The sequence below is a fragment of the Anolis sagrei genome, chromosome 5 (genome assembly GCF_037176765.1).
Source record: "Anolis sagrei isolate rAnoSag1 chromosome 5, rAnoSag1.mat, whole genome shotgun sequence".
NCBI lineage: Eukaryota > Metazoa > Chordata > Lepidosauria > Squamata > Dactyloidae > Anolis > Anolis sagrei.
Genome location: NC_090025.1, coordinates 86,117,895 through 86,141,053, shown reverse-complemented (window position 1 = coordinate 86,141,053; position 23,159 = coordinate 86,117,895). Strand labels below are relative to the sequence as shown.

The 23,159-nt window shown below is 41.5% G+C and overlaps 1 protein-coding gene across 15 annotated transcripts in view; it reads left to right on the top strand.

Moving 5' to 3' along the window:
* MAGI2 (membrane associated guanylate kinase, WW and PDZ domain containing 2) overlaps positions 1 to 23,159 on the top strand; it is a 1,143,898-nt gene that overhangs the window by 1,111,606 nt on the left and 9,133 nt on the right. For 2 of the 15 annotated variants that reach the window (XM_067468844.1, XM_067468842.1), the window contains one exon: positions 3,856 to 3,944. The exons of 12 other annotated variants lie outside the window; for them this stretch is intronic. In XM_067468844.1, coding sequence (XP_067324945.1) covers positions 3,856 to 3,944 — 89 coding nt within the window. Of the gene's footprint in view, positions 1 to 3,833; positions 3,945 to 23,159 lie in introns of all 15 variants that reach the window. One more of the 15 variants, XM_067468843.1, reaches the window with a different exon arrangement.

Sequence of the window (23,159 nt, the reverse complement as noted above, 5' to 3'; positions counted from 1 at the left end):
CATAACATACAAACTATCTACAGACCCACCCAAGAAAATCCAACAAATGCTTCATTTAGGAAAGGACAAGAGGGATCCTCTCACTTCTGCAGGAGTCTACCGTATACCAATGGGCTGACTGTGCCTGGAGCAAACTTTTGTTTTCTTTTTCCATGGTGAACTGGATGTTTGGGTGGATGCTGTTAAGATGGTCCAGGAACCTGTTGAGTTCTTCTTCTCCATGGCTCCAAATGGTGAAAGTGTCATCCACATATCTGAACCATATCGTGGGCTTTTTTGTTGCTGTCTCCAGGGCTTGTTTTTCAAAGTGTTTTGACATACGACAACAGCTATGTAAATCGGAAGCCCTTCCACCTAGGCTTTATGGACTCCCAAAAATCCATAAGGAATCCACCCCACTCAGACTGCCTTTTCTAGATGTCTTAGTCAACTGCAAACCAGATCAACAATTGGGTCACACCATTTACAGAAAACCCACACACAGAGATAGATATCTACATAAAAACTCCAACCATCACCCAAGTCAAAAAAGAAGCACCATTAAAGCCTTGGCAGACCGTGCAAAAAGAATCTGCGAACCCCACCTCCTCCAAGATGAACTCAACCACCTCAACTGGGCTCTACAGGCCAATGGATACTCCACCTCAGACATCAGAAGAGCTGCAAGACCGAGAACAAGCCACGAGAGTAAAGATGAAGATCCACCCAGAGGAAAAGTGTTCTTGCCATACATTAAGGGAACCACTGACTGCATAGGGAAGCTGATGAGGAAACACAACATACAAACAATCTACAAACCCACCAAGAAAATCCAACAAATGCTTCATTCAGCAAAGGACAAGAGGGATCCTCTCACCTCTGCAGGAGTCTACCGTATACCATGCAGCTGTGGACAAGTCTACATAAGGACCACCAAACGCAGCATTGCCCAAACACGAATCAAGGAACATGAAAGGCACTGCAGACTACTTCAACCAGAGAAGTCAGCCATAGCAGAGCACCTGATGAACCAACCTGGACACAGCATATTATTTGAGAACACAGAAATGCTGGACCACTCCACCAACCACCATGTCAGACTACACAGAGAAGCAATTGAAATCCACAAGCATGTGGACAATTTCAACAGAAAGGAGGAAACCATGAAAATGAACAAAATCTGGCTACTCTAAAATTGCAACAGCACAACAACAGAGAGGAAGCAGGCAGGGACATCTAATTACCTCTCAACAAAAGTTTGCCCCAGGCGCAGTCAGGCCATTGTATGCTAATCAAGGTGGTCTGTTGAAACATTCACAACTAGCACCAGCAGAAAAGAGTCCTTTGTCCCACCCTGGTCATTCCACAGATATATAAACCCTTTTGCCTAGTTCCAACAGACCTCACTACCTCTGAGGATGCTTGCCATAGATGCAGGCAAAACGTCAGGAGAGAATGCCTCTAGACCATGGCCATACAGCGCAAAAAAACCTACAACAAGCCAGTGATTCCGGCCATGAAAGCCTTCGACAATATGATAAATGTTGGGGGGTTTTTTTGTTTGTTTTTTTTTTGCACACCACACAGGTCTGGAGAGAAGCCACACAAGATTGGATCATTTTAGCAAAACAATGGATCATAGTTCAATGTGCTTGAATTTGCCCTTAGATCTAAAGCGAAGCAAAATAGATCCAGATCAGATCATATGAATCCTTTCATAGTTTTTTTTTATTTAAAAAAAATGGAAATAAGAGTCACATTTGTAAAAGCAACATAATCAAGGCCATTTACTTGCCTTGCCTCTCTTTGAAGTCACAGCCTGCTTCCCAGTTTGACAAGATGCACTTAAAATTCAACATGAAGATTTAATTTCTGACTCCCAAAAATTTCATTTCATTTCAGTAGTCGGCTTTCCTGCTTGAATTTCTTATCTTGTTTTTCAGAAGGTAGTTCAATTTTCTGGCGAACAAGAAGGCTTCTGCGACTCATGGCATTGCAAAACGCCTTAATTAAAGACTCAGAGGCTGATCAGGAATTAGAAAGAGAACCCAGGACCAAAAAATTAGTTTTAGTCCCATGCTAGCTAAATATAATGCTAAAATTCAGCTTTGCGCAGAATGAAAATTGCATTTGTGTATAGCATTTGTGCATTTTAACTCATGGAATGGCAAGCAATTTTCAAAATAATGACATACAGAGGTTTTTAAAGGTGTGGGAATGCAACAAACAGCTTTGATTTCCACATCCAGGGTAATATTCTCAGGTATGATGTGAGGGGATTGAAGAGCTCATAAAAATGTATCTGAAAACAGCACACATCCCTAGAAGCCAGAGCAAAAAGTGCAGTGAATACAGACAATTTATATTAGTGGGGTTTTTTTTAAGTGCAGCCTTACATTTGCAATGTAGCAACCCAGTGAAAACTAGAATTTTTTTTCAATAGTAAATGTCAATTTCCACCATCACAGGTCAGTCCTGAAATACGTAGTAAAAGTAATCTAACAGTGACTTTTCCATGTCAAGATGAAACATATGATTAGGACTAGGGCTGGTCAATTCGTTTCGTTAATTCGTAATTCGTTAAAAAATTCGTTAATTTTTGAATTACGAAACGATTACAAAACTTATTTTTAAACCTGGAAGTGTTTTTAAATATCGAAACGGCAGGCGCCAAAAAAATTTGTATTTCCGTCCATTTCGGAAATACGTAAGATGGCCGCCTGGCTTGCTGGGAGCTCTCCTCTCTCGGCGCCGGCTGAGCAAGCGAGAGGGCGAGCGAGAGGGCGAGCGGCGAGCGAGAGGGCGAGGGTGAGGGCGAGCGAGAGGGCGAGTGAGAGGGCGAGCGGCGAGCGAGAGGGCGAGGGCGAGCGGCGAGCGAGAGGGCGAGCGAGAGGGCGAGCGGCGAGCGAGAGGGCGAGGGTGAGCGGCGAGTGAGAGGGCGAGCGGCGAGCGAGAAGGCGAGCGGCGAGCGAGAGGGCAAGTGAGAGGGCGAGCGGCAAGCGAGAGGGCGAGCGAGAGGGCGAGCGGCGAGCGAGCGGCGAGCGAGAGGGCCCACCAGAGTGAGTGCCTGCCTTCCCTCAATAATAATTTCTCCTCCCTATTCTACTAAATTAATAATTAAATTTAAAAAATATTTAAAAATATTGAAAAAAAAGGGCACCATCTTTACAAAATGTTTTGTAAATATTTACGAAATTTCGTAAATACCGAACTTTTTTTTTGGAAAATTTTGTAATTATTTTAAATATCGAAACAAAAAAACACCCCAATTACAAATCGATTTTAGAAACAAATTTTTGCGTTGTTACCCAGGCCTAATTAGGACCTTTTAAAAAGGGGTTCGATGATCAACAGAAATCATAAATTGCTTAGAGAGGCTGTGGAATTTGTATATAGATATGTCTGGATATAAACATGTCAGGATCAGTTAAGGTGCTGTGAAGTCTGTCTTGACTGCCTGAAACTAAAGTTGCCCAGAATAGCTGGCACACACATGTTTGATAGATAGAATTAATGTGCATTACACTATGGTCACTATACGAATTCTCAGTAGGCTATAACCCGCACTTTGACCAGCCCAGAAATAGATGAAAAACCAGAAACTCATAATGTATCCATAGCTATCTGTAAGACAATTCGTTATTTCACTAATATTAACTTTCTGCATGCCTTTTTGTCTGATCTGTTTTAGAACGTATGACGCAGGCTATTGCTTCTAAACATCTTGCTCAGCTATTCTAATAAACTAAGTGTTCCTTGCAATAATAATAATAACAATGACAATGATGATAATGTTGATGATGATAACAATGTCTTATGTCACTGGTTCTGTTAATTCTAATGATTGGTCCTAGGCTGTTCCTCCCCTTCCTTTAGGAATGGTACCTTCCAGCCTCTCCATGTGCATGAAAAGTGACAAGCATGGTTCCCCATATTTCTACTTATTGGGCCACCCTAAAGACACGGTGTGTAAATTCTGCATGCATATTTATCGTTCTCTAATATGCTTCCGTTTTACAGAACTGTTTTAACTAAGCCTTTGCCATGTTTTCTCTTACATCTTAACTTGTTTGGTGCCTCTTTTAATACTACTGTCGACCTGGAGCTGAAAAGACAATACACAATTTTAAATTTTAAACATTTTTACTTAATTGTTGGGACTTTTTGGTCAGTCGTTTCTCTTATATTTCAGGATGTTTCATACCTCTATGGTTTATAAGAAATATTTGTAATATATAACAAGAATGATCAAATACATACAAGAAGGGAATGTTTTAAGGCTGCAATCATATGTACAGTTACATGATCTCAATGAATTTATTGGCCCAGTTACAATTATGTGCCTGGGAAACAGCGTGGCTTGACTTCACAGACTCTTTCCCCTTCCCTTCCTCCTCTAACACAACTGTGAGAAGTTTGAAATACCCATTTCCACCTTTAAACCAGCCAGAGAGCCGTTCAGCAGTGGAACTCTCTGCCCCGGAGTGTGGTGGAGGCTCCTTCTTTGGAAGCTTTTAAACAGAGGCTGGATGGCCATCTGTCAGGAGTGATTTGAATGCAATATTCCTGCTTCTTGGCAGGGGGTTGGACTGGATGGCCCATGAGGTCTCTTCCAACTCTTTGATTCTATGACTTCTATGACAGAGAATCCAGTTACAAACTGAGGAAATCCTAGTTAGTTTGAACTAGGTTTTGTGTAACAATCAAGAATTGATATTTGTTTGTTTTAACAAACCAGAGTTAGAGTAACCGTGGTTTCCCGAAGTTTGGGCAGTCTGAAATTTGGATTGTTTTGAGATTCAGCGCTATGCTAGAGTAAAGAGTAAATATATTAGTAAATATTAGTAAATATAGTTCAGAGTAAATATATATTCTAAACTTAAATACATGTTCAGGATGCAATCTGATTGCAGGAAGCAAGTTGCGTTTGTATCACGATAACACAGCTTACAAGTCTACTTTGATACTGTGGTGCAAATTTTGGACGTTGAGCAATTTCATTTTTGTTCTCAGGTTGCTCAATGCATAGAACCAGTGACATAGAAATCAGTCTTAAATTCATGTACATGCCATGAATATGTATTCATAAGCTGGATAATAACATATGTAGGAACCATACATATTTGTGACCAGGCTTAGTACAGCAGGGTAAATCGCTGTGCTGCAGAAAAAAACCCAGCCAATCTAAAGGTCAGCAGTTTGAGCCCAGTTCGGGGTGAGCACCCGCCATTAGCCCCAGCTCACCTGCCCACCTAGCAGATCAAAAGCAGAAATATGAATAGATATATACCCTTTAAAAAGGACATTGATCAGAGGAAAGCTCCTTGGCATGGAAGACAGAGCAACAACACCTCTCGCCCGCCCCCCCAGTGGCCAGAGTCAAGCATAGCCTCCAAGATGCCGAAAATAAGATGGGGAAAGCTGCCTTTACCTCTGTTTGTGTTTTGTTTGTCCTTGTTAATTGTATAATCGGCATTGAATGTTTGCCGTATATGCGTTCTGTAAGCCGCTCTGAGTCCCCTTCAGAGTGGGATATAAATAGTGTAAATAAATAAATAAATAGGTACACAGTACAAACATGATTATGTAACATCCTTGTTTAGTGGCTATACATTGTGTATCTGTAACAATACTCAGACTCAGCTACCAGACTTTATGTCCTTCGTCTGCATTGCCTACAAGGTTCTTTCTCATTATCCTAAACAATTGTTTAGCACTATCTGAAAAAAAACCTATAGATCCATTTAAATTATTTCTCATCATACATCATATACATATATATATAGGGAAAAATAATAAATATCACTGCATTTACTGTCACTTCTGCCAAAATATATGTAGATGGAATTGCAGCCTAAGTTAGATTGTCCTAATTGGCTCATCTTTGGTCTCTCTTTCCTCCTCTTTCCTTCTTCATAAGATGCGTGTACAGGTAGAGTATCCCTTATCTGGAAATCCAAAATGCCCCAAAATCCAAAAAAAAAAAAAAAATCACATGTGTGGCTGCATTGGTGGCACATTTGCTTTCTGATGGTTGGATATACAAAAATTTTGTTTCCTGCACAAAAAAATATTTAAAATATCATGTATGAAATTACCTTCAGGCTATGGGAATGGTGGGTCTTTAGTATCCCTTGGGATTTCATTCAAGGAGACCCTGTGGATATCAAAGTTTGTGGAAGCTCAGATTCCATTATAGTAAAATCAAGTCCCTTTTTTACATTTGGGGATTTTTTAAATATATATTTTCAAGGCTACCTAAGTCCCACCTCCATGGTATCTCACTATGTATATGCAAATATACATATTTGCATTCCCCCCCCCCCCCAAAAAAAATCCGTAACACTTCTGGTCTCATGAATTTTGAATAAGGTATACTCAACCTCTACTGTCTTTCTGTGCTTTGCTCATTCTCAGTGTCATGCCTCTCACCTATGTTACAATCACTACAACAGATACAAAGGAAATACATCATTTTCACGTGTGTACAGGATTTTGACCACTTTCCAATTTATCTTTGAAAAAAATAGTTCCATCTATTTTATAAACTTCTATTGGTTGGTCAATTTTTCCCCTCAGCTCTTTACTTTGCACTGTCATTAACACGGAACTGAAAGCTTTCGGTTACAGTCTAGACCAGGGATCCTCAAACTACGGCCCGCGGGCCGAATACGGCCCTTCAAGGTCATTTACCCGGCCCTCGCTCAGGGTCAACCTAAGTCTGAAATTTAATTATTTTTTTGTCATGTCAGGAGTGACTTGAGAAACTTCAAGTCACTTCTGGTGTGACTTGAAAGCACACAACAACAACAACAATCCTATCTCATCAGCCAAAAGCAGTCCCACACTTCCCAATGAAATACTAATAAGTTTATATTTGTTAAAATTGTTCTTCATTTTAATTATTGTATTGTTTTTAAGTGTTTTTGCACTACAAATAAGAGATGTGCAGTGTGCATTCATATTTTTTTTCAAATTATAATCCAGCCCTCCAACAGTTTGAGGGACTGTGACCCGCCCCTCTATTTAAAAAGTTTGAGGACCCCAGGTCTAGACAATAAAAATCCAGAGAATTGTTTTGTTAATGATGAACATGTCATCATCTGGTTGGTTTTGAAGAGCAGACTTCAGCACATGTTTAAGGCTGTTAAGAGTACCAGAACTTGCGTACATATACCTTTCGGACTACAGCATCCTGAATCTACTAGCCATGCTGGGCAGGGAAGTCTAAAAAGTACGTTTTCCAATCATTTTACTTAAGAGTAACTCATTTAAAGTTAACCAAACTTGCAACTAAGTAAACAAATATAGAATTGGACCTGCCTGCGGAAAATAGCATGCAGCTGCCAATGGGTGCTCAATGTTTTGCTTTGTGCTGATAGAGGTTTTGCATAATTAAACAAAAGCCATGACTCCTTCATGAAAAGCAGAAAGATAAATCATTGTCGCTGAAAGCACAGAGATACTTCAGTATGTTCGACTCTGGGGAGTGATTCCATCTAAACATTAGATGGCTGACTGTGAGAGCTGTTCAGCAGTGGAACTCTCTGCCCCAGAGTGTGGTAGAGGCTCCTTCTTTGGAAGCATTTAAATAGAGGCTGGATGGCCATCTGTCAGGGGTGCTTTGAATGCAATGTTCCTGCTTCTTGGCAGGGGATTGGACTGGATGGCCCATGATGTCTCTTCCAACCCTATGATTCTATGATTCTCCTCTATTTCTAAGCCGAAGAGTCAGCATTGTCCATAGATGCCTCCTAGGTTATATGAGCAACCTTACCTTCCCACCAGTGCGGTACCTATTTATCTACTCACATTTGCCTGTTTTTGAACTGCAAAGTTGGCAGAAGCTGGGGCTATCTTTTTTTTAATAATCTTTATTGGGAGGGGAGGATGGTATTTATTTATATAAAATCTAAATGATACCTGCACAAGCATACAAAAATAAAGAAAGAAAGAAAGAAAGAAAGAAAGAAAGAAAGAAAGAAGAAAGGAGAAAAAAGTGTAAACACATGTTGAGATGTAGGTTTATGTTGTGTGATCTTCCCAGTAACCCTGACTGTCTATTCGTCTTCCTCCTATAGTGTTGTAGCGGTTGGTAGTCCTTTAGGAAATTTCTGATTGAGGACCAGTCTGTCCTTGTCCCCTGATGATTTCTGAGATGGTTTGATAGGCTATCCATATTTATGATGTCCAATATGAGTTTTCAGGGCTGTAGAAGCTGGGGCTATCAATGGGTGCTCACCCCATCCCGTGGATTCAAACCGCCAACCTTCCAGTCAACAAGTTCAGAAACTCAGTGGTTTAACCCGCTGCGCCGCCCCTTATCCTTTGCTTAAGAGGTCAAAATAAAAGACTTGACACTTGGTAAGATTTTTGAGCCACAAACCTTTTACAGAATGAAATTTCCACTTTAGCACTACCGGTTGAAAAGTTTTGAATGTGCCTAGCTGAGAATTCAGAGCCAAATGACTCTCTATGCCAGTGGTTCTCAACCTGGGGGTCGGGATCCCTGGAGGGGTCACGAGGGTGTGTCAGAGGGGTCACTAAAGACCATCAGAAAACACAGTATTTTCTATTAGTCATGGGGATTGTATGTGGGAAGTTTGGCCCAATTCTATCATTGGTGGGGTTCAGAATGCTCTTTGATTGCAGGTGAACTATAAATCCCGGCAACTACAACTCCCAAAATATCAAGGTCTATTTTCCCCAAACTCCATCAGTGTTTTCTGATGGTCTTTGGCGACCCCTCTGATAGCCCCTCACGACCCCCCTAAGGGTCCTGACCCCCCAGGTTGAGAACCACTGAGATAGATAGATTAGATAGAGATATACATAGGTAGATAGGTAGATAGATCTATCAGGAGAATTGCTAGGAGTTGCAGTCCGAGAATAGGTAGAGAAAGAAGAAAAGGGAGAATGAGGAAAGGAAAGAAAATGGGGGAAGGAAGGGAAGAGTAAGAGAAGGAAGGAAGGAGAGAAGAGAAGAAAAAAGGGAAGGAAGGAAAGGGGGAAGGAAGGGAGGGAGGGAGGATGGAAGGAAAGAAGGAGAGAAAGAAAGAAAGGAGGAGAGAAATAGGGAGGGAAGGTTGACTACTGCAACGCGTAGTAGGTACAGCTAGTAATGATATAAATGGCTAACAGTATGCCAGCATTTAGTGTGAGATTTTTCCTTCCCCTCTGAAAATGTGTCACTTTTCTCTATACTGGTTCCATGTTGTTTGCACGTAATACACTATTCTTAATGTGCCCAGTTTGGAATACATTTCCCCCACTGACTTAACCAGGCTTGTCCATATTTTTCATTTTTTCCATCCCTAAACAATATATAGAATTTTAATTGTATGCCTGTCATAAGGTATGCACTTATTGGAAAGGCAGAGAAGACAGATGTAACCAAATAATGAATTATAGAGAAATGAACAGTATTGTCAGGAGATCCATTTTTCAGACAGGCATGCATTCAGTCAGAAGGCATTAATCATAGTGCCAAAAACTTCTGAATGTTCTCCTAAGCTCAAAGAATCACATAAAAAGTAGATTGGTGTTAACGAAGCATAATAGTTAGATATCCAAGATCCAACATCTGCAATTTTTTCTCATCTGAGGAAGAAAAATGAGTGAATGAATGCAACAGAGAGATGAAATAGCCAAAATACAAATCTAATTTAATTTCACATTTATTTCTAATTTTTATCATCATAATATTTGCTAGATTTATATTTGATGCAGTGGGAAATAGCAACTAAAAACTATTTTGGGTTGTTATAGGTTTTTTTTTCAGGCTATATAGCCATGTTCTAGAGGCATTTTCTCCTGACGTTTTGCCTGCATCTATGGCAAGCATCCTCAGAGGTAGTGAGGTCTGTTGGAAGTAGGAAAATGGGTTTATATATCTGTGGAATGACCAGGGTGGGACAAAGGACTTTTGTCTGCTGGAGCTAGGTGTGAATGTTTCAACTGACCACCTTCATTAGCATTTAATGGCTTGGAAGTGCCTGGGGGGAATCTTTTGTTGAGAGTGATATGATGTGCCTGATTGTTTACTCTCTGTTGTTCTGCTGTTGTAATTTTTGAGTTTTTTACTACTGGTAGCCAAATTTTGTTCATTTTCATGGTTTCTTCCTTTCTGTTGAAATTGTCCATATGTGTATGGATTTCAATGCCTTCTCCTCTGTGTAGTCTGACATGGTGGTTGTGAGAGTGGTCCAGCATTTCTGAGGAGAGGTGCTACAGGCACACACCCTTTCTATCCCAGCACCATCAGCATCCCATGAAGCTTTCCAAGGCATTATAAGGAGGCCTAAGGAAGTAAGAACTCAGTGAACCTATCCTCCTCGGACTACCTTAAAAATCCCCTCTCTTTTCTCTTTTGCTTCCTTAAAGTTTTGCTTCCTTAAAGCTGTTTCTACTTTCTACTCTAGAGGAGAGGTGGGTTTTTCTTTTTGTTTGCTGGGATTATTATTATTATTATTATCATCTTTTAGAAGTATTTTCTGAAGGAGGGGAAGGGAAGGAGAAAAATAAGCTACAAGGGTGACTCTAGCCAAATGCGTGCGTGCACCCCACCTACCGTCCCTCAGTCCTCAACTCCCAGTCAAAAAGAATCAGGAAAATAAAGGAAAGCCAAAAAGATTCAGCTGTGATGCCAAATAGGGGAAGAGGAGCCATGATCCACTGCCACGTGGTCCCATTTCAGATGGGAATCCGTGACGGCTGGGCCCTTGCTGTTACGGGCACTCAAACAGACCGAAGAAGCCAGATTGGCCAAAGGGAATGGCTAAGAATGGATCTGGGCTCAAGCCTATTGGCTTGTGTAATGCTGGTATGCCAAAAAAAGAAGAGGGGTCTGCTGGGAGAGAGGTGGTATTTCAGGCATGTGGTCCCAACAGACCATTTGGACCAAGGCAGTCAGCAGAGCATCAGTGTCACCATTCATGAACCACCTTCCTGCACATGACATGGCACTGCTAGGTTGTGAGAAAGTGCTGTGGATGTAATTGTTGGCAGAGGGTAGGATGTAAACCCTAGAGAGAATGGCAAAAACTGCTGCAGCTTCTAGGTGCAATCGAAAAGGTGTTTGTTAGTTAGCTCCCACAGGTGTTTCCTTGCCCTCCTCCATCTGCTCCTTCATGGCTGAAAATTCATTATAGCATCTTGAGCCAACATGATAAATGAGAATATCTGCATGTGCTGATCTCTAGATGGGTTTTGGAAGTGAATTTGCATACATCAGGCAGCTGTAGTAACTGGCTAAAAAAACCACCAGGTGTGCGACAGTTACTTCAATGGAATTTCAAAGAGGCTTTGCAAGGAAGGAATTTTCAAAAAATATTACTTCCTTTATTTGTTCCATTCTTAAACATCACTAGCCATCCCCTGCCACGTGTTGCTGTGGCCCAGTCTAGTGACCTGGAAAATAAAGTAATGAGAAAGTGTTGGTTTCTAATATATTGCCATAAGGGGTCGTGAGGGGTTGTGAGAAGGGTTACCAAAGACCATGAGAAAGTAGTACTGTATTTTCTATTAGTCATGGGGGTTCTGTGTGGGAAGTTTGGCCCAATTCTATCATTGGTGGGGTTCAGAATGCTCTTTGATTGTAGGCGAATTATAAATCCCAGTAACTACAACTCCCAAATGTCAATGTTTATTTCCCCCAAACTCCGTCTGTGTTCACATTTGGCCATATAGAGTATTCATGTCAAGTTTGGTATAGATCCTTCATTGTTTGAGTCCATAGTGCTCTCTGGATGTAGGTGAACTAGAACTCCAAAACTCAAGGTCAGCCAATCCCTCTCCAATGCCAGAAATGCAGCTTAATGGTGTAACATTAGAAAATGTTGACCATTTCCGCAACCTTGGCAGCCACCTCTCCACAAAAGTCAACATTGACATTGAAATACAACACAACCTGAGCTCTGCGAGTGCAGCATTTTTCCAAATGAAACTGAGAGTGTTTGAGGACCGGGGCATCCATAGGGATACCAAGGTCCTTGTTTATAAAACTATTCTCCTCGCAACTCTGCTATACGCCTGTGAGACATAGACTATCTACAGACGTCACATGCAACTCCTGGAGTGTTGCCTCTGAAACATCCTGCAAATCTCTTGTGAAGACAAGCAGACAAATGTCAGTGTGCTGGAAGAAGCAAAGACCACCAGCATTGAAGCAATGGTCCTCCGCCATCAACTCCACTGGACGGCATGTAGTCCGGATGTCCGACCACCATCTCCCAAAGCAGTTGCTCTATTCCGAACTCAAGAACGGAAAAGGGAATGTTGGTGGGCAGGAAAAGAGATTTAAAGATGGGTTCAAAGCCATCCTTTAAAACTCTGGCATAGACACTGAGGACTGGGAAGCCCTGGCCCTTGAGTGCTCCAGCTGGAGGTCAGCTGTGACCAGCAGTGCTGTAGAATATGAAGAGGCCCTTAATGGAAGGCAAAAGAGAGAAACATGCCAAAAGGAAGGCGTGTTGTAATAGGTAGGGGACTATTTATTAGCAAATCCCACAAAGCTGACAACCAAAAATATAAAGGATTGTGACTAAAATAATAGAAATCCCACCAGCTATACACCACCTGTAATGGAATGTGGCTTCTTTAATTAAAAATCAAAAGCTGAATAAGCTGAAAAACCTTGGCTTTCTTGAAATATCTTTAGGCTAGAATGGGCTGGATTCACACTCAGGCTTTGTACTTTGAGATAACCCTGAAAGGATTCCAATTTGAATAATACACGCTGCCACCATTAGACTTTGATTTCTTCAGCAAACTGCTTTAAAACTTCTCATATACAGAGGCACACTGAGGCAGTGATTGTGAACAAAGAACAATGTTGTTTATTTGAGAGAACTTGAACAAAACAGACATTAAGCTTAGCTGTTTCAATATTGAATACAGCGTATGGTTTCTTTAAGCAGTTCAAAACTTAGTTGAGTTGCACATAAAACTCCTCTCTCCCTCCAGAAATTACTGACAGGATTCCTCTCTGCCCAGTAATCCTAAACTCCCCCACAGACAGTCCTTTCCTGGATCTGTCTCTCCACTTCACCAGCTATCCTTCCCAATAGCTGTAAATCTTCTCACTAACTAACTCTGCTGGCTAACTGACCAACTTCGGGCTTCCCTAACTCTTCTCTTCTTCACACCAAACCCTAATGCTTTGTTCCTTGACACCCAGACTCGATCTGAGCTGTCAAGGTTTAAAACGTCCCCTTAAAGTCATTTTTTCTTAAGTTAAGCTCCGCCCACTCTCTCCCAGCCAATCACTAACTCCCCTCATTTCCCTCCAAGCTGCTCCTAAGCACACACCCTTCAGGAAATGAGATTCTAAGATGGATACTCCCAGGCAACCTTCTAAAATGGCTGCTGAACTTCCTGGGCCTACTTTTCTGAGCTTTTCCTAAACATACAGGTAGGGAATTCATCACAGACATCAAGCCAATCCCGAACGAGACCGCCTTCCACCTGGAAACCAATGCCATCACTGTGGGAGAACATGCAGACCAAGAATAGGGCTCCACAGTCACCTACAGACCCACCAGTACACTGATCTTGGAAGATAATCCTACTTGGACAACAAGAGATTGCCTAAGTAAGTAAGTAAGATCGTGATTCTCTGAATCACTTGTTATCACAGCATAGTTTAAAAAGTGATGCACTTTTTAGTGGAACGATCAGTGAGACTTGTCCATATCCAGCTGAGATTCATCCGTTTTTATGCCAACAAATTGTTCTGTCATGTTAATTAGTAACACAGAATACAATACTTAGTAACACAAAATACAATTCTTTGACTTAAAAAGCACAGCTCTTCTTGATTCTTTATTTCTCAGGGCTCCCTCTTTCTCAACCTTGCTGGGCACTATACAAAAGTCATTTCCTTGTGTGACAACCTGCATGAAGCTAAGAGTGTTCATTCATATTAATGCTTCATTCCCAATAGCCAAACTCTCATTGCTATCAATACCAATTTCAAAAATCCGTAGCATGAAAAGAAGCGCTTAATTAAATGGATCGACATAAAAGTTAATAACATTGTCTTATAGCACTCAATTAAAATATCATATCCCAAAAGGTTCAAGCAGTCTTAAACCTCTGAGTAACTAATCATTCAAGGTGAAAATGCAGAATTCAATAATAAATCAGCAGTAGTTAGGGTGGAAATAAAGCACACCTGGGCTATAAAATATTGCTTGTATGTGGGAATATTTTTGGCAGATTTTCAATATATCCAGTATTTAAACTTAGGGGTGAATAAACAAAGAAAGGTCAAGATGAGAAATGAGGACTGCCAGAAGTGAGCCTCGAGCTGATGCTGCATCAAAATATTCTTGTAAAAGAGAATTCTAAGAAGGTCAAGGTATTTGAATGAAACGTCATTCAAGAGACCAGATTTATTTTTCATATTCCTATTCCCTCTCACATGCATCCCTTTTGGAATCATTGGAGTCTCCAGATATTTTTGGGGTACAGCTCCCATCTACCTCAGACACATGGACAACGGGTTTGTCCTCCAAAATATCTGGAGGGCACTAGTCTGTTTTAGATAGCTTTTCTCATCTACTAGGTGTTCCAGACAATTGGATACATTTCTGCAAACGATGAACAAGTTTTCTGAAACCGTCACGAAAGAAGCCGACACACTGTTTCCGCAACCCATCATGCACAGATCTTCCGATAGCCAAACAAAGCAATAATGTGACCCACACGTTCTTGTGAAATGCCGATTATTTCTCTCTCAGTGATACGACGATCGTCCTGAATCAGTCTGTCAACCTTTGGCTTGTAAAACTCGGTGGTTGCTGTCACAGGACGTCCAACTCCTTGTTTGTCACACAAGTCAGATGTTCCCACCTCAATATCTTTAAACTTTCTGGCATAACGACGCACAGTAATAATAATAATAATAATAATAATAATAATAATAATAATAAACTTTATTTATACCCCACCACCATCTTCACTTCACTTCACTTTATTTCTTAATTAGTCTCTCTCCACCAAGGTGCTCCGAGTGACTTACAATCTAAAATAGCATTTACACAATATAAAAACATTCAACATAAAAATATTCAACAGTGACTATTTGGCAAATTAGATCTGATTACTTAAATGCACAACCAAACAGCCAAGTCTTGAGTGCCTTTACAAAAGGTCGCAACTCCGACATTGCTCTAATATATGGAGGCAATGAGTTCCACAGAATTGGAGCATAGCTCGAAAAAGCTCTACGCCTTGTAGCTTCCAGGTGTAACTCCCTAGGGTATGTTTAGGAGATTTTCCTGGGTGGATCGAGGTGACCACTGATGGAGAAAAGGAGTGAGGCGGTCCCTAAGATATAAAGGTCCTTGGCCATTTTGAGCTCTAAATGTCTGGATCAGTATCTTGTAAGAGATCCGATGTTCTATTGGTAGCCAATGCAGTTGTTGCAGAATCGGTGTGATATGGGATCTTATAGATGATCCCGCTAGCAGCCTGGTTGCTGCATTTTGGACCATCCGAATCTTCTGGGTTGTTGACTTCGGAAGGCCAGCATATAAAGCATTGCAATAGTCCAACCTCGTGGTGACTGTTGTGTGGATTACTGTTGCCAATGCTTCTACCGAAAGGTAGGATGCCAATTTCCTTGCCTGGCGAAGATGAAAAAAGGCCTACTTACTTATGGCAGTGATCTGGGCCTCCATCGTCAGCGATGAGTCCAACACAACCCCAAGGCTTTTAACAGTGGCAGATGGAACCAGAGCTTCCCCATCGAAATCAGGCAGAGACTGGATTAATGCTGGCAGCTGGCCGGGCCAGAGTATCTCAGTTTTTGCAGGATTCACTTTTAGTCTGCTCGCTCGCAGCCAACTCATCACTGCTTCCAAACACAGCCTAAAATTCTCAGGAATCGCGGTTGTCCCAGGTTCGAGATGCAAGAGTAGCTGGGTATCATCTGCATACTGGTAGCACTCTATGCCAAAGCTCTGCACCAGTCCAGCAAGTGGCTGGACGTAGATGTTAAATAGCAGGGGCGAGAGGATAGCACCCTGGGGAACTCCACAGCAAAGACAGGAGCTCTCAGAGCTTTGGCCTAACCACTCCACCCTCTGTCTCCGGTCCCGGAGGAACTTCGGGTGACTTCGGGACTTTGGGCGGCTTACATGAGGCCAAACCCAAACAACAAATTACAGCAAAATAAAACCGAAAACGAAAACAATAAACAACATCATAATTACATAAAACATATGAATGCATAACGATATAAAATTACAGTAAACACAATCACGGTAACAATGGGCAAGCTACATGTAATGATTAAAAGTAAAGCTAATTAAAAACTGATTAAAAACCCGGGTGAGATAAAGGAGAAGCAGATTATTTACAGAGGAGGGGGGCTCATTAAAATGGGGCTGTGGAAACAAACTTTCCCACAAGGGGAGGGGGGACGTAGACTCCAATGACAAAACGTCGAGGATAAGCAATAGTGTGAGGTTGTATACCTACTCACATCAACACAATCACCATACACAGCTTGCATTCTCTAATTAATCTCCTTTGGGGTGACACCTTCTGTTGTCAAGAATTCAATGACTGCACGTTGCTTAAGTCGCATTGACCGACCATCTGCGCAGGGTTCCATACTTCGCACTTTAACAACACAACCGTTCAATACTAAGGCTTCCCATCAAAAGGGAACTGTAGAGGAGAGTCTACTGAACAAGCCAGTACCTGCTGCATACCAGTACTGCCATCTGTTGAGGAGTTACGAAGGTGGAGGCATTACTTTTCAGGACTATCAATGCCAAATTGGGACAATTGAATGTACATCTACATGTAGCCATTCTGCCTGTCTAGTTGCATACATGTCTTTCAAACTTTGGGCTTTCTAATCTTTTGGACCTAAATTCCCAGAATTTGGCAAGGTGATCAGCATCGACCATCATAATCAGGGTAGCATCTTGAGCCTAGCCTAGGTTGTAGTTGAAATATCTGAATAAATCTCCAAAGCATCATAATCCAAAATTACATATTGCTGACTTGAAGGATTCATAGTATGACAGACCTTTATCACAGCATGTTAATGCTATACGGAGACGTAAAAACATGTCAGCTCAGGTCATTTTTTGGAAGGAGAGTATCCCGCAAGAGCATTTATGACAGAACAAATAGAAGGAAACTAAAAACGGAAAGTATTTGAAGTGGCATACCGGTAAGAAGGAGAAGGAAATATGAAGAGCTATCTGAGCAGAAGAAATAGGTTGAAGAAGAATGACAGGCTTTCAAGCCAACGTTGCTAAAATTGTTGACAGGAAATTATAGAATCCCAGAGGCTGGTAAGAAAAGAATCAAGAGAACCATTCGAGGAGGAATGGCAGAGTCAAACTAGCAATAAAAGTCGAACCAAGTTGTTCTAAATAAAGTAGGGATTCAATATACTGAAAAGAACTACAGAATTTAAATTGTAGACTTGAGCCTGGATCCGTTTTTAGCCGTTTCCTTCGACCAATCTGGCTCCTCCCATTTTTGTTTGGATGCCAGTAACAGCAAGGGGCAGTCATCATGGATTCCCATCTGAAATGGAATCACGTGGCAGTTAATCTGCGAGTTGGAGATGTGCAGGGATAGGTGGGTGGGGGCCTTGGGAGAGTCACCCTTTTAGCTTTTTTCCCCCTCTGTTCTGTCGCACGCTGGGCCTGTAAATAATTGTCTCTGTGACTTGAGCCCAGCGGGAAGCCAGGGGCCCCCGAAGAGTTCTCAAGGATTTTCCACTACAAATGATCTTTAGATGGCTTGTGAAGTATAACAAAGTCCTTTATTAATGAACAATCAAACAGAAACTTCTCTTGTCTTCAGAAAGTTAAACAAATGATTCCAGGCTTTTATGCAACTGGTGGTTTCCTAATCTTGTCCACGAAGGACAGGCAATTGTCTTCAAAAACTGATTCTTTACTTTAAAGGAAAATTCCCTTTTTAATTTCTCCCAGGCTGACTGTAATCTAATCCTTACTGATGTGGGCTCCGCAACCGGGTCGAACTGCGTCTCGAACACCGAGTGGACCTACCAGTAAGGCCAGTAGACTCTCCAGCTGGAGTTCTTTGGTCTTCCAAACTGTTTATCCTCCGAAATTCCTCGAAGCTTTAGGACTGCTTCCCTGGAAATTTTTGGATGCTCTTAAGACTGTTCTCCCCCGGAGAGTCTTAAGGGTTGAAGCTTTTGTACAGGAGAAGCTTGTACACATCCTCTACATTAGCTTTCCTTACTGAGACTAACTGAAAATGGCTCCCTTCTCTTCCCAATTGCCCTGAGCAAGGGGCGGAACCAAACCTTAATGATGGACAGGTGACTTGCCCTACGACTGCAACCAAAGGAAGCCACCTTTCTGCCAAACTTCTGCAAAGTTTCTGCAGTCCTGAAACCTTGGACTGCAAGCAAATATTTAATACAAAGCAAAGTTGGAGCTCCTGGTACAGCCGTACCAGCACACCTTCTCTTCCTCTCTTTCAAATACTCCTACCACTAATTACTACTACTACTACTACTACTACTTCCGGATTCAGACAGACAGAATTTTGTAGCACAATACTCTTGATCTCAATAATCGTGTTAAAAAACAAAGTACGGATTGTTGATGTTGCAATCCCAGGTGACAGCAGGATTGAAGAGAAACAACTGGAAAAACGGAGACGATATGAGGATGTAAAGATTGAACTGCAAAGACTCTGGCACAAGCCAGTAAAGGTGGTCCCAGTGGTGATCAGCACACTGGGTGCAGTGACTCAAGACCTTGGCCTGCACTTAAACACAATCAGCGCTGACAAAATTACCACCTGCCAGCTGCAGAAGACCACCCTACTGGGATCTGCACGCAGTATTCGTCGATACATCACACAGTCCTAGACACTTAGGAAGTGTCCGACGTGTGATCCAATACAACAGCCAGCAGAGTGTCTGCTGTGGACTCATCTTGTTGTGTTTCAAATAATGATGATGGTGATGATGATGATAACACTGTTCTACAAATTTTCAGTTTTTCTCAGTTACGGAAACGAAATGTGCCGTTTCTTAATAAATTTAACATGCTGAATTCAAATATAATAATTAAATGTGTTAATTGGCTCTGGGTTTTATGCAACAGCTATTTCAATTTTCTCCACAATAGTAATTCGTTAATATTATGATAATGCGCCTAACCTTACTGCATGTATATAAACCGTTAATATTTACTAAATTTTAGTCAAATTATATTGCCAGTAGTTTATACATGCGAAATATTTATTTAATTAGTCTATTGTTTATGTTTGTGCAGCAAGAAACTATATTAGTAGGCCTAATGCAGTTGAAAAGTCTGAAAGTTTAAATGTCGCTTTAATCGTGACTTTAGTTTATATCCTGTTTGCTTCTCTTGACTTTTCTTTTGTATTCAAGGAGAGGATTGTCTCTTACAATGCTCCAGCAGTAGTCTGACAGCATTGACGGAGTCCATTTGCCTTGATATCTTTTTTCCATAGTGCTTTATTTACACACGTGCGAGGCATAACTACAGTAAAAAGAACAATGTAAAATGATGTTTAACGATACTGTCTCAGTCTTCAACTGACTGACCCTCACTGTTCAAAAGTCTGGCCTTATATAGGGCTTTCTGGCTTTTGCACATGGCACTAATATTGCGTCATCAAACTTTCTAGAGTATTCTAGAATCTTCCATAGTGTAAGTCGCAACATGCATTTTTTCAACCATACGTGATCACGTGATTGCTTATATCATAAAAACTAGAGCCAATATACATTTTTAAATGTCATTTTCGTTTTCAGGGCCCCAAAATAATAAAAGAACAACTATTTTCAGGCCCGAAACTTTTTCTCCGTTGAACAGTGTAAATCAACAGGCAACCTGGAGTTGTAGTCATCTAAGCCGAAGAACCTGCATTGTCCGTAGACACCTCCTAGGTCATGTGGCCGGCATGACTGAATGGAGTGCCATTTACCTCCATTACCCCCCTGAGGCGATACCTATTGTATCAGAGCTATATACTGGTGGTGTGATAAAGTCCTTAGTATTGACACTACGTTCCTTCCCTCTTTCCTTTTAAAACGTACTAAAACAGACTTTTTTTTTGTCGTGTCAGGAGTGACTCCTGGTGTGAGAGAATTGGCCGTCTGCAAGGACGTTGCCTGGATGATTTGATGTTTTTATCATCCTTGTGGGAGGCTTCTCTCATGTCCCCGCCTGAGGAGCTGGAGCTGATATAGGGAGCTCATCCGCCTCTCCCCGGATTCGAACCTGCGACCTGCCGGCACAGGGGTTTAACCCACTGCGCCACCGGAGGCTCCAAAACAGACTAACATGGTATAATACTAATAGCCTTGGAGCATGTTGCCATCTCTATCAGCAAAAACCAGTTATGGGCACGATACAAGAAGCAGCTTAATTATAATCATTAATCCACCCTAATACATGATGCTGCTCCCACATGCTGCCACAGTTTTAGGCCCAAGCATTGACAGTTAGCATTTTGCTCCTCAAAAGCAGCAGCTCCCCCTGTATCCTGCTATTAACCAAAAGCCAAAGTTCAAATTGGTTTTGCCCTGAGACGCAAGAGGTTTCATTAACTCTGCGGCAGAAGGAAAAATTACGCTGGCACGAAAGAGGGTGCTGAAAATTCATAATGCATGCTTGCTTTTAGTTATAATTTATCCATTAGGACATAATGTGGAGAACGGTAAGCAGTGTAGGAGCAGAAGTCCAATAATGGGCTCTTCATGAGAATAATTTCCACCTAATTAGATCCATGCTAATTCTGCAATTATTTTCTTCTGTATTTTACCATCACTTTCAAGATAATTATACCCAAATCAATGTTTTCTCCCCCTTCCTCTGTAAAATGGAAGCAGAAAACAGTTTTCATGACGCTCTTTTGATACTTTGAGAACCTTCTTCTATCTCACGGAGGTGTGATTTCTGTAGAACATTTACCTTCATCCTATGTCGAGTGAGCTTTTTGCCTCTCAACACAAAGTCTCCTTCAAAGACAGTGTCAGTGATTTTTCAAGAGGATCCAGCATTTGAGTCCTCATTTCTGAAGAGCAGTGAACAAAAAAAAAGGGAAATCAATGGCATCTTTTGAAATCAAAGGCCCAAGAAACAGGCTTTCTGCAAAAATGCTCAAATCTCTATCTGGCATATTTTTTTCCCTTTCAGACTGAAAAGGAAATGGCAAAAGATGTGAAATTTAAGATGCCATGACCTTTGGTACCCTGGTAGTACAGATCCTCTAACTCAGGGCTGTTGAGGTCATTTTCACCACAGCAGAGTAGCATAGCGCAAGGGCAGATGTCTTCACTGTGTCTGGTTGTGATCCCCAGGTTGTGCCAGTCAGCTTTCGTACGATATTGTTTAAGGTGACATGACCATTGGTACCTGGTAGTACAGATCCTCTAACTCAGGGCTGTTGAGGTCATTTTCACCACAGCAGAGTAGCATAGCGCAAGGGCAGATGTCTTCACTGTGTCTGGTTGTGATCCCCAGGTTGTGCCATTCAGCTTTCGTACGATATTGTTTAAGGTGACATGACCATTGGTATCTGGTAGTACAGATCCTCTAACTCAGGGCTGTTGAGGTCATTTTCACCACAGCAGAGTAGCATAGCGCAAGGGCAGATGTCTTCACTGTATCTGGTTGTGATCCCCAGGTTGTGCCAGTCAGCTTTCGTATGATATTGTTTAAGGTGACATGACCATTGGTACCTGGTAGTACAGATCCTCTAACTCAGGGCTGTTGAGGTCATTTTCACCAAGGGCCACATCAGCCTTATGGTTGCCTTCAAAGAACTGTTTGTAATTTGTAAGGTTGTAAAATAATAATTAGGTTGTAAAATAGTAACTACTCCTTAAGACATTGTTAAGTAACCTGTGACATCGTATCACACACCATCCTCATTGATTGATATAAATTGATAATGATGATGATTTATTTATCGTGTCATCCGCCACCAGACCATTGTATTACATTTCTAACAGAACAAAACAAACAAACAGATTAAAAAACACAAATTGTGCAAACTTGGTAGTTGATTAAATGTCCTTTGACCAGTATCTGGCCACTTGGAGTGCCTCTGATGTTGCCACAAGAAGGTCCTCCATTGTGCATGTAGCAGGGCTCAGGGTGCATTGCAGCAGGTGGTCTGTGGTTTGCTCTTCTCCGCACTCGCATGTCGTGGATTCAACTTTGTAGCCCAATTTCTTAAGATTGGCTCTGCATCTTGTGGTGCCAGAGTGCAGTCTGTTCAGTGCCTTCCAAGTCGCCCAGTCTTCTATGTGCTCAGGGGGGAGTCTCTCATCTGGTATCACCCACGGATTGAGGTGCTGAGTTTGAGCCTGCCACTTTTGGACTCTCGCTTGCTGAGGTGTTCCAGCGAGTGTCTCTGTAGGTCTTAGAAAACTATTTCTTGATTTAAGTCATGTCATCTTAAATTTCACATCTTTTGCCATTTCTTGATTTCTTGATTTAAGTCGTTGACGTGCTGGCTGATACCCAAACAAGGGATGAGCTGGAGATGTCTCTGCCTTGGTCCTTTCACTATTGGCTGTGACTCTATCTGATTTACAGGCATTGATCCTTCCTTGCCTTGAGAGTAAGCCAGATCTACCACCTTCCTTTCGGGATCCAGGGAATTGCCATAGGGAGGGTGTCCAGAGGAACTTGCTTTTGCCAGCCCCAGTTCACATGTGTAACGAGAATCCAACCCATTATATCTCCAGTTGCACGACAGCTTTACCAGTAAAATTGCACTTCCTCCATCTCACCTGCATTGTCAGAGTTTAGATTTTAATCTCTCTACAGCAAGGTCTGTCTTGTTGCTAAGGATTATATGAGGAGGCAAAGATTAAAATCTATTAGATATCATCAGTCATGAATATAATTTGTGAAATTAGCTTTAACTGTGCTCGATAATTATTCATCTGCGAACCATAATTTGGTACAGCTTTGGCTCGGTAATTGCTGATTAGACCAGCGGTATGCATGTGTTTTCCTTCTTCTTGAATAATGATTTATAAAGATCTGTTCTCAAGCGATGTGAGAAACTTCCTCCTTCCCTGCAACAAAACTTGTTGCTCATTGCAATGTGTAGTCAAGGATGCATCTTATGCAGTACACACTGTGAATTCCAATAATAATAATAATAATAATAATAATAAT